Raw genomic sequence first — 16105 nt, forward strand, 5'->3', positions numbered from 1 at the left:
TTTCTCTGTACTTTTTCTATAATTTCAATATCTTTTTTGTATCATGGCGATCAAAACTGGACACATTATACCAAGTATGATCTTATCAGTGCAATATAAAGCAGTACTAGCATTTCACATGATCTTGATATTATCTCTCTATTGATGCAGCCTAGGACTATACTGGCTTTTTTGGCAGCTGCAGCACATTCATACTTAAGTGGTTGTCCACTAGGACTCTTAGATCTGTCTCACAGTTAGTGCTGTTGAGCCAGGTACCACATATTCTACATCTGTGCATTTGATTTTTCTTGCCAAAGACTTTACATTTCTCTCCTCTGAATTGCATTTAGGTGGATAGGGTCCAGTGTTGAAGTTGGTCAAGCTGCTTCTGGATCTTGAATCTATCTTCTAAAATGTTGGCTATTACCCCCAGCTTGGTGTCATCTGCAAATATGGTGAGCTCCCCTTCTATTTCCTCATTTAAATCATTTATAAAAATGCTGAAGAATACTGGGCCTAAGACAGAACCTTGAGATACCTCACTGCATGCTTCCCTGCATTTAGAGGACTACATGTTGAGTGTAGTTTGTCTAGCAGTTGTGAATCCATGTGGTGGTGATGTTGTCTATCCCACATTATTCTATTTTACCAAAATTTAGGTAAGGTAGTCTACTTTGTCAAATGCCTTACTGAAGTATTTTAATATTAGAAGAGCTGTCTTATAGGACATTAAGCAATATCCTACAATGGGGCAAGAAACCATGGATATTTAATCTAAATTACACAGAAGTCAATTTCAATTGGACATTAAAAAAATATTCCCAGCAGTGAGAGCTGTTTAACCATGGTATATTTTCTCGGGTGAATTCTGGAGGTTTTTAAACAATAGCAATAACACTTAGCAATAGCACTTAGATTTATATACTGCTTCACAATGCTTTGCAGCCCTCTCTAAGCAGTTTGCAGAGTCAGCATGTTGCCCCCAACAACCTGGCTCCTCATTTTACCAACCTTGGAAGGATGGAAGGATGAGTTGAGCCAGTAAGAATCGAACCGCTGGCAGTCAGCAGAACTAGCCTGCAATACTGCATTCTAATCACTGCACCACCATGGCTCAGCTGTTCAGCAGAGGCTAGATGGCCATTTCTTTGGGAATATAAGTGGTGTACAGAGCTGGAGTTTCTTTTGAACCAAGATATTCTATGATTTTAAATTACTTAAATCATTGCAAACCTGGAGATTATAGGAATCAAATGAAGTTTTCACCTTCTGGATTAATATTCAGTTATTTTGTAGTAAACATAGTTTTGTCAAAGTAAGAGATTTGGAGTTAAATAATAATAATAAAAAGAGGAAGAAGAAGTTTCCTGACAGAAGAATTAATCAATGGAACTGTCAGATCCGTGTATCTGTCATTTCTTCAGTGGAAGAAAAAAAGTGGGGGGGAGGCTGATAAAGAAATCCTTTCTCGATGTAACCTGAATATATTTAATCTTATATCGAATTTGTATAACCCACACATGATACAATGAAAGGAAAAAAGCCAGATGGCCAGAACCTATCACCTCTGAGAGGCACAGCCAGGAGATGAGAAGATCATAAAAATTCCACAGTGAGATGTGTCCTGAGAATCTCTGGAAAAGTCCCTTTTAAAAAGGGAATGGGGGGAAATTAGGTATGCCCTAGGAAACTGTGAAAAAGATTGTTCCTTACAAAAGGGGTGGGGAGGAATTAACATACTGGCTTTTGTTTCACTAAATACATGTCGAGATAAGGGGAGGGGTTTTAAACTCCCTTATGTATCCCTGTATGCCTGAGAGACCTCAGACGCTGCTTTGAACTCCTACAGGAATTGCCTCATCTCAATAAAGGATTCCTTTTTGATACATTTTGATACATTTTCAGATACATTTTGATATGTTTTCAGAAGTTCATTCTAGTTGAGTGAATGGGAAAAGTTCTGTAACCTGATATAAAGCAGCGTCTGCAATAGAGGTCAGCCCAGAGAGGAATTTTAAAAAAAACCAAAAAACCTTCACTCTACTGAGGGGACCCTGCAAGAAAGGAAAATGTCTGAGTACAGCACGGACCAAGGGGAAGCCGAATACTGGGGAGAAACATCGACAGTTACCCAGCCAGATACTGATTTGGTGCACCCCATCGAAGAGAGAGAGGCTGCTTATGAAACCTCCACCAAGCCCCAGTGGTCTATAGGTGTAGGAAAAAGAGACAGCTGGGATGAAGAACCAGAGGAGTAACCTTCACCCAGGGCAATTGTAAACCTGGGTGGAAATTGGAGCTAGGGGCCCTATTGAATCAGGAAGAATGGGATGAGGAGCCACCGGCCGACAACCGAATGAGGCAGTACATAAATCACCTTGTGAGGGAAGCCCTGGAGAACCTTGAGGTGAGGGATGCACCAGGGCGACAACACAGGAGAGCGAGGGAACCAGAAAATGAGAGAACCCAAGCTGCCACCCCAGATCCAGCAGAGATTGAGCGGGCAGAGGGACAAGCCGAAGAACCAGCAGCCATACCAGGTACCCGACCCCTAAATGCCCCGGATCAGGGGATTAACCCTGGCCAACCCAGAGACATCCAACTGCAGAGGAAGATCCCACCCTTGGGGGTAAAATTTGATGGAGACCCCCAGAAACTGGGATTTTTCCTAGCGCAAGTGCTGACCAAGCACTTACGCAAGAATATGGGAGGGATTTCCCAACCCAGGGGTCCCGAATACGAATTGTCATCCTGGCCCTTGAAGGGGCAGCAGCCAGATGGATGGTGATGCTCCACAATGTCAATGCCCCAGAATTAAGGAACCTTGATCGCTTCATGACAGCCTTACGCCTCCGCTTCAAGGACCCCCTCGCCGATAGAAAACCCCGCGACCGCATTAGAGTCGTAAAACAAGGCCGTCGCCCAGTAGCAGAATACACCGAGGAATTTCATGACCTGGACAGCCGGGTAGACTGGCCAGAGGATATCCTAGTCTGTTGGTTCAAAGATGGACTAAATGATGACCTATACACTGCCTGCCTGGCCAGTGGGGCCCCACACCTGTTGCACGAATGGTACATGATGGCAGAGGAGGTGGAGATAGACATGACTCAAAACTGGTACCGCAGTGGCAAGTGTTAGAAAAGATCCCCACCCCTGGTGAAACGGGAAGTCTTCAAACCCCAATCCACCATGACTCCAAGAACATCTGGTTGCTTTAAGTGTGGAAAGGAGGGACACTGCACAGAATGCCATTCGAAGACCCCTGCCAGAAAGCTAGACCACCCAGCAGGGGGAAACCCAGAACATCCAGCCTTCGAGGAAAGGAGACTGGCCTGAGAGGCCGAATAGATGTGAGACTCCGATCCCCCACCAACCCAGAGAAAGAACCCCCAATGCTCCGAGGGGACCTGAGCCAGTCTGAAAGCGATCCAGAAGACGACCCGCTGGTAAACAATCCAATTGAACCAATCACTCTACCCCTGTTTATCCCCAGACGAGGGAAGGGGGAGGAAGTTGCAGCGTTGTTGGATTTGGGATGCACCCGATGCCTAATAAATCCCTCCCTTGCAGAGGAATTGGGGATCCAACTGAAAGAAATGGAAAATCCCACCGCTTTCTGCCAATTAGATGGAACTATAGCGTGTGGGGGGGGAGCCAGCTAAGTTTATCACAGAACCATTGAAAATAAGACTAGGGAACCATAGGGAAATGCATTCATTGTAGCCCCAGGAATGGAAGAGATGCTAGTCCTAGGTCTCACATGGCTGCGGAAATGGAATCCAAAAATAAATTGGAGGACAGGAACTGTACAATTCCAGAGAGATGTAGTATTTGCAAATAGCTCAGAGGAAAGGATAAAGAAAGGGACAGAGAACAGAGAATCAGCCATGACCGGACAGTTGGCTGAATCCATTAACATCCCCAATGAGTACCAGGATCTGGCCCAAGCATTTAGTGAGGAAGCTTGTGATGAACTCCTACCCCATCGAGCCACAGACTGCGCCATCGAAATCCTACCAGGGGCTAAATTCCCAAAACCACAAATGTACTGCATGTCTCCCAGAGAACTGAAAGAACTTAGAGGATTTATCGATAAAAATTTAAAAAGGGGTTTCATTGAACCTGCCTGACCAAAAATAGCTGCCCCAGTGTTATTCTGTGAAAAGAAAGATGGCTCAGCACACTTGTGTGTTAATTACAAAAAATTGAACGCAATTTGGATAGAGAATATGTATCCACTACCCCTCATGAAGGACATGTTAGCCCACCTCTTGAAAGGAAATTTTTTTTCAAAGTTAGACCTATGAGAGGCATATTACCGCATAAGAATAAAGGAAGGGGATGAGTGGAAGACAGCTTTTAACACACCATTGGGATGCTACCAATTTAAAGTGCTCCCCTTTGGACTGCAAGGAGCGCCTGCCATGTTTATGCAATTGATCAATGAAACCCTTCATGAATTTTTATATAAAGGGGTTCTAGTGTATCTTGATGATATTTTAATCTACACGGAAATGATGGAAGAACACATCAAGCTACTCCATGCAGTCCTCACAAAACTCTTAGATGCTAAACTATATGCAAAACTCTCTAAATGCAAATTCCACCAAGAAAAAATTGACTATTTGGGGTATAGAATATCCCATGAGGGAATAGAGATGGACCTACAGAAAGTAAAAGCTGTACTGGACTGGGACCTACCGCACACCCACAAACAACTGCAAAGCATCTTGGGGTTTGCGAACTTTTATTGCATTCCAGCTTTTGCAAACATTGCCCTCCCTATCACGAACTTGCTAAAAATGAAAGGGGAGGAGAAACCCAAACCAAGGCAACCCCTTATCTGGACAATGGAATGCCAAGCGGCATTCGAGAAACTCAAATGTCTATTCTCAGCAGAACCGGTCCTTAAGCACGCAGATCCTGAACAACCTTTTGTCATCCAAGCAGACGCTAGTGATGTTGCAGTTGGAGTGGTCCTCCTCCAAAAGAATGGAAATGGACAATTACAACCATGCGCTTATACATCCAAGAAACTGACAGAAACTGAGCAAAGATGGGCCATATGGGAGAAAGAGGCATATGCTGTACGGTGGGGAATGCTCACATGGAAACATTTCCTGAAAGGAAACCAAATCCCCTTTGAAGGATGGACTGATCACAAAAATCTGGAAGCCCTGAAAAATCCACGGAAACTCTCCGAATAACAAGCAAGGTGGGCTCAATACTTTAAACATTTTAATTTCACTCTCAAATATTTTCCTGGGAGAAAGAACTTCTTAGCAGATACACTGTCCAGAAAACCCCAATACAACAGCAAAAAGATTGAGGTTATAAAACCGATGATCTAACCAACCCAACTAGCAGCCAAAGTAACCACCAGGGCACAAGAGGAAAAAAAAATCATCCCTGACTGAAGACACAACGATGTCAATATTTAAGGAGGCACTACTTAAGGACGACTGGCTCCAGGCCAACAAAAACACTTGTTTACTCAAAGATGGACTGGCTTGGGTAGAGAACAAACTTTATGTCCCTGCAAGCCAGAGAATGGACCTCATGAAACACTGCCACGACTCCAAAATAGCAGGACACTTTGGGTTTGTAAAAACTCTGCACCTCATCAAACGACAACTTTGGTGGCTGTCCCTCAAAAAGGACATTGAAAGCTATGTTGCGAGCTGCCCCACCTGTGCTGCTGCAACGAGAAGACAAAAAAATATCCTGGACTTTTACAAACAGTAGCAGACCCTTCTGCTCCCTGGAAAGAGATTTCTATGGACTTTATAGTGGAGCTTCCCGAAAGTGCTGGAAATACCGTCATTTGGGTTGTAACTGATCTTTTTCCAAACAGGTTCACTTTATTCCATGCCAAAAGATCCCAACTGCCAAGGCATTGGCAAAGATGTTTCTAATACACATCTATCGCCTTCATGGAGCTCCCCAACAGATTATCTCAGATAGGGGTGTTCAGTTCACATCCAAATTTTGGCGGGCGTTTTTAAACCTATTAGGCTCCACCCAGGGGTTGTTGTCAGGAAATCACCCCCAAACTGATGGATAAACGGAGAGAGTGAACAGCATATTAGAACAATATTTAAGATGTTTTATTAATCACCAACAGGACAATTGGACTGACCTTCTTCCTTTTGCAGAGGTAGTATACAATAACTCAGTCCATAGTAGCAAAGGGTTCACCCCATTCCAGGTAGCCACAAGCCAAGAATTCAACCCCATGCCGGAACTACCCACTAAAGATCCTGAATTCCCCTCCCTTAAGCAATGGATGGATAACTTACAAGCCATGTGGCCAGTGGTAAGATTATCTTTACAGGAAGCTAGAGCAGTTTACAAAACTCAAGCAGACAAAAAACGTTGCGAACCTAAACCTTTCAAGATTGGGGACCGTGTATATTTGTCCACAAAATTCTTAAAATCATTATAACCCTCTAAGAAATTAGGACCAAAATTCATTGGCCCATTCCCCATCTCCAGACTTATTAACCCCGTGACTGTAGAGTTTCAACTTCCAAAAACACTTAGGCAGATTCATCCATTATTTCACTGTAGCTTGATCAAACCAGAGATCACTTCAAACCTCCGACCTGCCCCCCCTTCCCACACCTCCAACCCCCATCACGGTACATGGGGAACAACATTTTGAAATTAAAGATATCCTTGATTCACGCACTCACCGTGGATCCACACAATATTTAGTAGCTTGGAAACACCTTCCTTCCTCAGAAAATGAGTGGGTAGCCAAACAACACGTAAAAGCACCCACATTATACGTAAGTTCCACCAAAAATACCCTGATAAACCATCCTGAATTGCAAATGTAATGCATGATTTTTGTTTTTTTCCAGGTAGACCTATCTGTTTTTTAAGGAGGGCAGGATGTCAGATCCGTGTATCTGTTATTTCTTCAGTGGAAGAAGAAAAAAGGGGGAGAGGCTGATAAAGAAATCCTTTCTCGATGTAACCTGAATATATTTAATCTTATATCAAATTTGTATAACCCACACATAATACGGTGGAGGGAGAAAAGCCAGATGGCCGGAACCTATCACCTCTGAGGGGCACAGCCAGGAGATGAGAAGATCATAGAAATTCCGCAGTGAGGTGTGTCCTGGGAGTTCACTCTAAAAAGTGGGTGGGTGGGTGGGGGGAAATTAGGTATGCCCTGGGAAACTGAAAAAGATCGTTCCTTACAAAAGGGGTGGGGAGGAATTAACATGCTGGCTTTTGTTTCACTAAATACAGATAGCGATAAGGGGAGGGGTTCTAAACTCCCTTATGTATCCCTGTATGCCTGAGAGACCTCAGACGCTGCTTTGAACTCTTACAGGAATTGTCTCATCTCAATAAAGGATTCCTTTTTGATACCTTTTGATACATTTTCAGAAGTTCGTTCTAGTTGAGTAAATGGGAAAAATTCTGTAGCCTGACAGGAACGGTTTAACGATGGAGGCTCCATCCCTGGAGGTTTTTAACAAGAGACTAGTCAGCTGTTTCTCTAGAATGGTACAGGGTCTCCTGCTCCAGCAGGGGGTTGGACTAGAAGACCTCCACAACCTCCAAAGCCTCTATATAACTCTGTTATTCTCTTTTCTGTATTTTATAAAGGCGACTTGTGAAAAATTGATATTAAAAATCAAGTCTGGGACAGATTTTCTTCCACAAAAGTAGCATCCAAACCTTGGGCAGCTGGGTTCTGTGAAAATTATATTGGCAAAAGCTCCCGGAGTTGGCAGGGAGGATGTTTATTGTGCACCTGCTACAAACGTCATCTTGGAATTATACCATGGAAAACCCTCATGTTCCTTGTGTCCCGCCAATCCCAGCTTTCAATTTCAATTGGTATTAATGCAAGAGGGGAAAAAATCCATCTAAATGCTAATGTCTTTCCCCTCTGAGTCCAAAAGTGACAGAATCCCATAAAATGAAGAATTAAAAGAATAAGTGGAAAATATTGGTGGAGAGGTAGGAGAGAGATTGTAAGATCAAGGCTTCAGCTGGGGAATCAGAGTCTGAGAGGGGTGTTTAGAGTAGATTTATGACTGAAATTGGAGCAAAAGTAGTCCAAGGTAGTATAGCCTTCTGTGCTTCTTTCTTGTTTTCCCCAAACTCCCCCACTCAATCTCAAGCTGTCTTAACACAAGCACAATGCCAGAGTTGATAGCTCATTAAACAAAAAGACCCAGCTCTTCTTTCCAGTGCAGTGGAAGAAGTTTTTCTCCAGGTTTTGGTAGAGTGAATATAATTATTTACCAGACCCTATAAACTGCTATTCAATTCAGTGGCAACAAAGCAAAATTCTACCTACCACAGTGACATGCACACTTGCACTTGAAATGATGTTTTAGTGAGTCAACCTACCCATTCCAATCCCTATGTGATCTATGCTGATTGACAACCGTTCCAGATATTCTGAGGCAAAGCCAAAATTGCTTAACTGAAAGTGGTAAAGTTTGCACCTCAGATCTTCACTGAGTTCAAATTACACCTTATGCAGGGGTGGGCTGCTACCAGTTCTCCCCAGTTCAGGCAAACTAGTTGTTAATTTTATGGCCAGTTCGGCAAACCGGCAAATCCCACACCTGATTGGCCCCACCCACCCTGCCTCTCTCCTTCCAGGAGTCTCCGTAAAACCTGGATTCCAGGTAAGTGCAGGGCCTGCATGGAGTTTCCAGCCTCCAGAGGGCCTCCAGAGCCCAGGGAGGCCATTTTTGCCCTCCTGGAGGCTCGAGGAAAGCCTCTGGAGCCCAGGGAGGGCAAAAAATGGGCCTCCCAGAAGTTCCAGAAGGCCAGATTTCAGAGGGCCTCCGGAGCTTGAAGAGGCCATTTTCACCCTCCCAGAGGCTTGAGGAAAGCCTCTGGAGCCTGGGGAGGGTGAAAACGCCCCCCACCATGGTGCAGGAGGCCAACTATTCCACACCCATCATGGTCACCCCCACCCAGCAACCAGGCTGAGAACTGGTTGCTAAATTTTTTGAAGCCCAGCCCACCCCTGACCTTATGTGAATGGTATTAACAGAAATCTTCACAACCTAGGATCCATCTTCTCCTTCCATTCTAGATACAAGCGAGAGGGTAAATTAAGCCATCTCTATGATTTTGGATGAAACTTCTAGCTGCTCTTTGTGTTAAGAAAAAAATGTGCTGCTATTCTTTCCCATTGGAAATTTTGGCCTCTGAAATGGATTTTCTACCTTCCATCTATGCAATTAAAAGAAGGTACCAGATCCCTCCAGACAGCCCCTGGTAATATCCTCCCCATTGCAGAAGTAATGCGGCATATTCCCCCAAAACAAACCAGTGATTTAACCAACAGAGGAAGAATAAAAGCTGGTAAGAAACCAGTGCTCAGTCCATGTCTTTCCTTCTGTCCTTTTTTGGGGTAGTCTGGAGGTGGGAGAAAAAGCAAGTCCTTGTCTAGTTTAAGAAGTCTGGCAAAATAGTATCAAGGCATCATAGTTCAAAGGCATTTCATGCAGTCCTTTATTCCATCGATGCACAAGGGAATCAGCTGGAGTTTCCAAGTTGATTCTCTTTCGGATAAATTGTCCCAATTCTCAATTTTGGATCTAAGATGCCAAAGCAACTTGGAGCCTGTAGACAAGACACTATCCTATTGGTGGGAAGGACTACTTCTCCCTCCCTTCCTCACAATTAATAAGTCATCTCAGAGCCCCAGGTGCCCTTACACTAGATTTCTGGATGGTATTATTTTGCCTCACCCCAATGCAAACGCAGCAGAGCAAGGGTTCAGGGACGGGTCTTTGAGGATATTCCCGCACTGACCAGCTTAGGCGAATGCTTGCATCAGCCACAGGAGGGACAAAGAAGGAGGGATAATAAAGCATCGTAAAAGAAATTCTAAGAAATCTGATGCGTTAAAGACAGGAACTGCTGAGCCTTAACTCCTCAGAAGAAAACTGAGGAGCCAGGGACATGTAATTTATTGTGGGAAATGGAAATATTCGGGGTGGGGGGGTGGGAGCAGGTCTGTAGCAGAGATGGAAATTATATCTATCTCTTGTCCCAAAGGTGTTTTTTCAAGAGGCAATTAGACTTTGTTTTTCCTTAAAGACGTTTCGCTTCTCATCCAAGATGCTTCTTCAGTTCCAACTCAAGAACTAAAGAAGCTTCTTGGATGAGAAGCAAAACATCTATAAAGAAAAACGAAGTCCAATTGCCTTTTGAAAAAGCACCTTTGGGACAACTGTGACCTAGATAACAGAATCTCCATAGACATTTAACCCTTATATAAAAGTTACAAAGCATTTTAGCAATAGGCAAAGCCTGGCGTTAGTCTAGCTACATTCTCCTAGGAGAAAGTCAAAGAGTAAGGAGATGTGAGCTTGGGAAGAAATGCAAAATGATGATGATGATCATCATGAGGATCCTGGCATTCTAGGAACAACACAAGATCACAGATCCAGTTCCTAAACAGCACAAATCAGATGTGTGGCTGGAGCCTCAGACTGACTCTCTCTACAACTGACTCACAAAGTTTGGGCTTGAAACAGCTTTTTTTTTTCTCCTCAGCTTTTAGGAGCTAAGAGACACAGAAGATCAGGGCCTGGATTCAGTGCTGTCTGTTAGAAGGTTTAAGTCTCAAACAGAGCTATAATTAGAGATATAAAGGGATGACTTGGGAATTTCTACAGGCAAAGCATGTTTTTTAGGAGACAAAAGACGCTGGGTTTGGAAAAGGAGGAGTCTTTCCAGCTCTATTCTATTCTATCTCAGGTCTGAAGTGTGCTTAAAGGTTTAGCGCTGCTGAACTCCTCCTACTTCCTTCAGATCCCACTGCTAAAGTTGTATCTGTGATGACAGAGGGAAACCTCTTTGATTAATGTTTTTAGTAACTAGTTTAGTAACTAAAGATTTGATTAATTTTTATTTTTGATTAATGTTTCTACTTCTTGAAGGAGCAAAGGAAGCTATGTATTGCCTAATCAGGGGTGGGATTCAAATTTTTTAACAACCAGTTCTGTGGGCATGGCTTAGGTGGTGGGTGTGGCTTGATGGTCATGTGACTGGGTGGACATGGCTTGGTGGTCATGTTATTGTCTGGATGTGGCCAACTCAATATCACTCACATCGAGGCACACATCTCCTCGCCTGGCCTCTCAAGACCGTGGGAATGCTGCAACAGTTTTAAGTGTGAAAAATGGTCATGTCACTTTTTTCAGTGCCATTGTAACTTTAAATGGTCACTCCACACAAGCAAAGTACCAGCAAAGGAAGGAAAAAAAACTCCAGAGAAGTTCCTGAGACAGGAAGTCTAGTCCTGCCAAGAATGTAATCAGGGTTAACGGAGAGGCAGTTTCTGTAAACAACACCAGAATGTTTCCTTCCTGCCTTCCCTACAGGATTAGGCCAGTAATTTCTTCTAACAACCGGTTCTCTGAACTGCTTAGAATGTTAACAACTGGTTCTAGTGAATAGGTGCGAACTGGTAGAATCCCACACCTGTGCCTAATATGAAAACTGGTTTAAACCTGTCAAGGACACAGCAGGCTTGAACATTATAATGTTCCTGAATATGAAGTTGAGAAATATGATTAACAAGATCATACTAAGAATATAATGGGACCTATAGAATGCTACATATTACATACTAAACTAAACTGAGCATGCATGCTCCATCAGAGATGTGTCAAATAATGTTAACAAATGAAAGAACCATTCCAAATCTTCTTCTCTTTTGGGTAGGGTGCCTCTCCTTACTTGTGTACATAAATAAATTTTAATCTAGCTTTCCCAGTTGGGCAAACAGACTGACATTTACTGCTAACACCTGAACGGAGTGAGAAGTGAAGGGCAGGAAGAATATGGATACAGAACAGCTTTCTATGTTCTCTTTTAATTGCATTATAACCAACATCATAATAAATGAAAAGCCATCCTTAGCTGTTTTTAGATTTAAAATCCTTCCAACTATAAAAAATATAAAATAACAGGCAAAGCAAGGTGGCCCAACTGAAAAGACCCTTTTCTCCTGGGGCCATCTTTCTTAACTCATTTGGCCAGAGAAAGACTTCAGAAAGCAACTGTCAGCCTTTCAGGGTAGACAGACTTGAACACCTAAGTTATGAATACTAAAATATTCTGTTACTGCTGCAATAACAGAATCTTGCAATCCTGTTTCTTCCATTTATCCTGAAGAGAATTAGGAACAGTCAAGTCTGAGACACTTTCTCAAATTCCAATCCTCCTTTGGACTCAGATTTCTCTGTCTGACCCTTGCTTTGGCTATAGCTCTTTATCCTCGTTCCTCAAGGTTATTCTCATGGCCCATTTCAGCAATCCAATGATAAGATAGGTAGGAACAGATACCCTTTTTGATACCCTGCACCAGGTTCCCTATGGCTTCATAGATTTGGACTATTGCTTTGAATTTTGCCTTGAAATGGCAAAGCACTAGCATAATATGATCTCATTTACTGTTTGTTGGCATTATTTGAGCCAAATGAAATTTCTTGATCATTTTCAAGACTACTCATCTATGTTGACATTGTAACAGTTCAAACATCAGTTTGGATGAGCATAAATGGCTATTGCATGAATAATCACACATCCAACCTACAAAGGCCTGCAGGACCCTATTTTAGCTTTTAAAACCAAACCAGGGCCTTTTTTGTGTGAATATTAAATAAGGTTTACAACTTCCATCCCTTACCCAGATCTCAAACATGTCTTCAGGCTGCAACTTGCGCAATGTGGCTCTGAAAGGGAAACAAATGGTTTTCAGCTCCATTCAATTCTATTTCAATTCATAAGTGTAGGGAAGATTCAGAAAGCATAACTGGCAGATGAGAAACCAGTTCCATAAAACATTACAGTCACTCTTCAACAAAAACACAAGGACTGGAGGATGTTCAGAGAAAAGCATCAACAGATGGTATTTACATGAACAACAGCAGTGTGTCAGGCTCAAGGTATTATATACCCTTTTCCCTCCTTGTTTTCTTTGCTACCCAAGTAGGTAGAACAGATTCTATTCCTAAGAGGAAAGTTGAATAGCAAAATCTTTATGTGAACTGGACATTCAAATAAACAATAAAATGAATACGGTAGGGAATGTAGACAAAGCCCTACAGATTAGAGTGTTGTGAGGGGAAGGCTTTTTGTACTAGTTAATAGCAGAGGTGGGCTGCTATTGGTTCACACTGGTTCGGATGAACCGGTAGTTAATTCTGCAAGTTCAGGGAACTGGTAAATCTCACCACTGGCTGGCCACGCCCCCGCTCATTTTTTGGCCTGTTTTCCGGGCTGCTTTTGGGGCCTTTTGGGGGCAAAAAATGGCCTGAAAACAGCCTGAAAAATGGCCTGAAAATGGCCTGAAAAATGCCCCCCAAAATGCCATGTTTGGGGCCAGTTTGGGGGCCATTTTTTGCTATTTTCAGGCCATTTTGGGGCCATTTTCAGGTCATTTTTTCCAGTTTGGGGGCAAAAAACAGCCCGAAAAATGGCCTGAAAATGGCCCCAAAACACCTGAAAACAGCCCCAAAAAATGGCTGGGGGAGGGGCCACCAGTGGTGGGATTCTATTTCTACTGAATTCTATTTCTGCTATTGAGGCCGGGAGGCGGGGCTGGGTGTGGTGTGTGATGGCACCCACCCAGTCACATGATCAACCGCCACGCCTACCCAGCCAGAGAATCGGTTGTTATTCAAATCCCACCACCGCTTAATAGACCTCCACTGTTTTGTACTTTTCACAGATAGATAGATAGGGAGAACATGACAAAATGAAGCTTACAAAACACTAGCCATTAGAGATATAATAACTACCAAGCTCAGGAGGGGAAAAAATATAAATTCACTGTTTTTCAATTATTGGCATTTGAATTTGACATGCATGTTTTGTGCAGACCGGTGTGAACACGTGTTGCCTCTCCTGCAGGAGCTGCATTGGTTACCGATTTGCTTCCGAGTGCAATTCAAGGTGCTGGATGTCAACTTTGAAGCCCTACATGGCTTGAGACCAGGTTATCTGAGGGACCACATCTTGCCAGTTACATCCACCCAACTCACTAGAGCAGGCAGGTGAGGCATGTTGTGGGTTCCATCCTCTAAGGAGGTACATCTAGTGGGACCCAGAAGATGGTGGCTCCCTCTCTTTGGAATAGCATTCTTCAGAAATTAGACTGGCCTCAACTTGGACACTCTTTCGTAAGGCCCTGAAGATTTGGTTTTACCAGCAGGCCTGGGGAACCCAGAGTGGGATAGAGCCCAGCCCATCAAATGACTTATTTTACTATGTTGTCATCAGGCAGGGGGTTACTGGTTTTTTTTTCTATATTGTGTTTTATTGTTTGTAGCCACCTAGAGTCGCTGTGAGCGAGTAGGCAGCTATATAAAATAGATAGGTAGGTAGGTAGGTAGGTAGGTAGGCAGGCAGGCAGGCAGGCAGGCAGGCAGGCAGACAGACAGACAGACAGACAGACAGACAGACAGATAGATAGATAGATAGTTGATAAAAATGTAGGCGAAATGATCCTTATGCCATTCTCTGTACCTTTTGTGTTCATTTACAAACTCAACCAATTCTTCTTCAGTATATGGCTTGTCAGGAACATGGATGGGATCATCCATAAATGGTTCATAGAAATCCACCTCATTTAGCTTTAGGCCCAATTTCTTGGCCACCTATTAGAAATGGGAAATGTTACATAGATAAATTATTGTAATTTATTTTGTTGAAAAGTATGGTATATTGTAGACTTTCAATAGTAATTTCTATTTCTGAAAAATACATTTTAAATATTTAGAATACATCATAAAACAGCATAATAGAGTTGGAAGGGACCTTGGAGATCCTCTAGTCCAGGGATCGCCAACCTTTTGGACCTCAGGGACCACTCAAATTTTTAAATCCCAGGGACCACTAACCGGTTCTGTGGATATGGCTGTCAGCCTTCAAGATCTTCTACTATTGCTTTGCATCTTTTGGCTGCCATAAGTAACAGGGGGAGGAGGGGGTAAAGTCTGGGAAGCGAGCTGGAGGTGTTACATTCTAGCGTTGTATAAAATGAGGAGGGGGGAGTATACATTCCTGCTTAGGTTTCTATTTCTCGCTTAGCTTTCTTTTCTCTGCGCACCTGCAAACCTTTATCAAAATATGCCAAGGTCAACGGACAGAAGCCTCATCACCACCTGAAGATGTCCACATGATCATATTCACAACTTTTAATTGGAAGAATCATTTGAACTATTGGGGGTGGGAACATTTCCATCACTTTGTATATGTGATTTGCGCGCCTAATTTCTCAGATTCAGAATTCTATGGTTGCTACCACTTCAAATTCAGTAAAAGATATCTTTTCTCTAATCCAAGGAGTCTAAGTATTTCTTTCTTGAATTTTGAATGGAGCACCACCTGACAATGGCCTAATTTGTGGGTATGGCTTGGTGGTCATGTGACTGGCTGGGCATGGCTTGTATGTAAATATTATAAATATTTGTATAAATATTGAATTTTTTTATAAAAAAAGAGCAACTTTTACCCAAAATCAGGCAAAGCAGGCAGGCAGATTGAGTTGCTCACAGAATCATTCAGTGATCTATCTATCTGCCATTGGCTAGCTCAGTCTCTCAAATTTGTTTGCCATGAGTCTGCACCGAATAATAGAACCTTCACTCCTAAGGGAGGTTCGGCTGTGCTTAAAGGCAGAGCTGAAGATCTAAAGACTAGTTAGAAAGCAAGAAATCCAACCATTTCCTGCTTCCTAGCTAATCTAAATCTCCCGGCACAGCAGAACAGATGATGGTCAGAAAAAGGAAAAATAGCAATTTAGCAGGCAACTTTGCTGGGTAAGGAGTGAGTGGGTGGGTAGGGTTCCCGAGGGCCATGTGGGCGGTGCAGCCTTGTGTTTCTGCGCAGCCTGGATTTGGGGGGAGGGTGCTCTGGGGGGTGAGATTTCTCTGCGGCCCACCAAAATTTTCTCACGGCCCACCAGTTGGCGACCACTGCTCTAGTCAAACAGGAGCCAACTCTCTACTCAAACAGGAGACCCTATAACACTTCAGGCAAAGGTCTGTCCAATCTCTTCTTAAAAACCTCCAGTGATGGAGCACCATAACTTTTGAAGGCTTCCACTGAATAA

The 16105-nt window shown here is 43.1% G+C and overlaps 1 protein-coding gene across 1 annotated transcript in view; it reads right to left on the bottom strand.

Moving 5' to 3' along the window:
- Positions 1-16105, bottom strand: part of LOC113444535 (calsequestrin-2) — a 66992-nt gene that overhangs the window by 30107 nt on the left and 20780 nt on the right. Inside the window, exons 6-7 of the mRNA XM_026713345.2 lie at positions 14518-14648; positions 12677-12722 (exon numbers count right to left, since the gene is read on the bottom strand). Coding sequence (XP_026569130.1) covers positions 12677-12722; positions 14518-14648 — 177 coding nt within the window. The remainder of the gene's footprint in view (positions 1-12676; positions 12723-14517; positions 14649-16105) is intronic.

Source organism: Pseudonaja textilis, chromosome 2, assembly GCF_049901715.1.
Source record: "Pseudonaja textilis isolate UNSWEBS1 chromosome 2, rPseTex1.2, whole genome shotgun sequence".
In the NCBI taxonomy this organism is placed as follows: domain Eukaryota; kingdom Metazoa; phylum Chordata; class Lepidosauria; order Squamata; family Elapidae; genus Pseudonaja; species Pseudonaja textilis.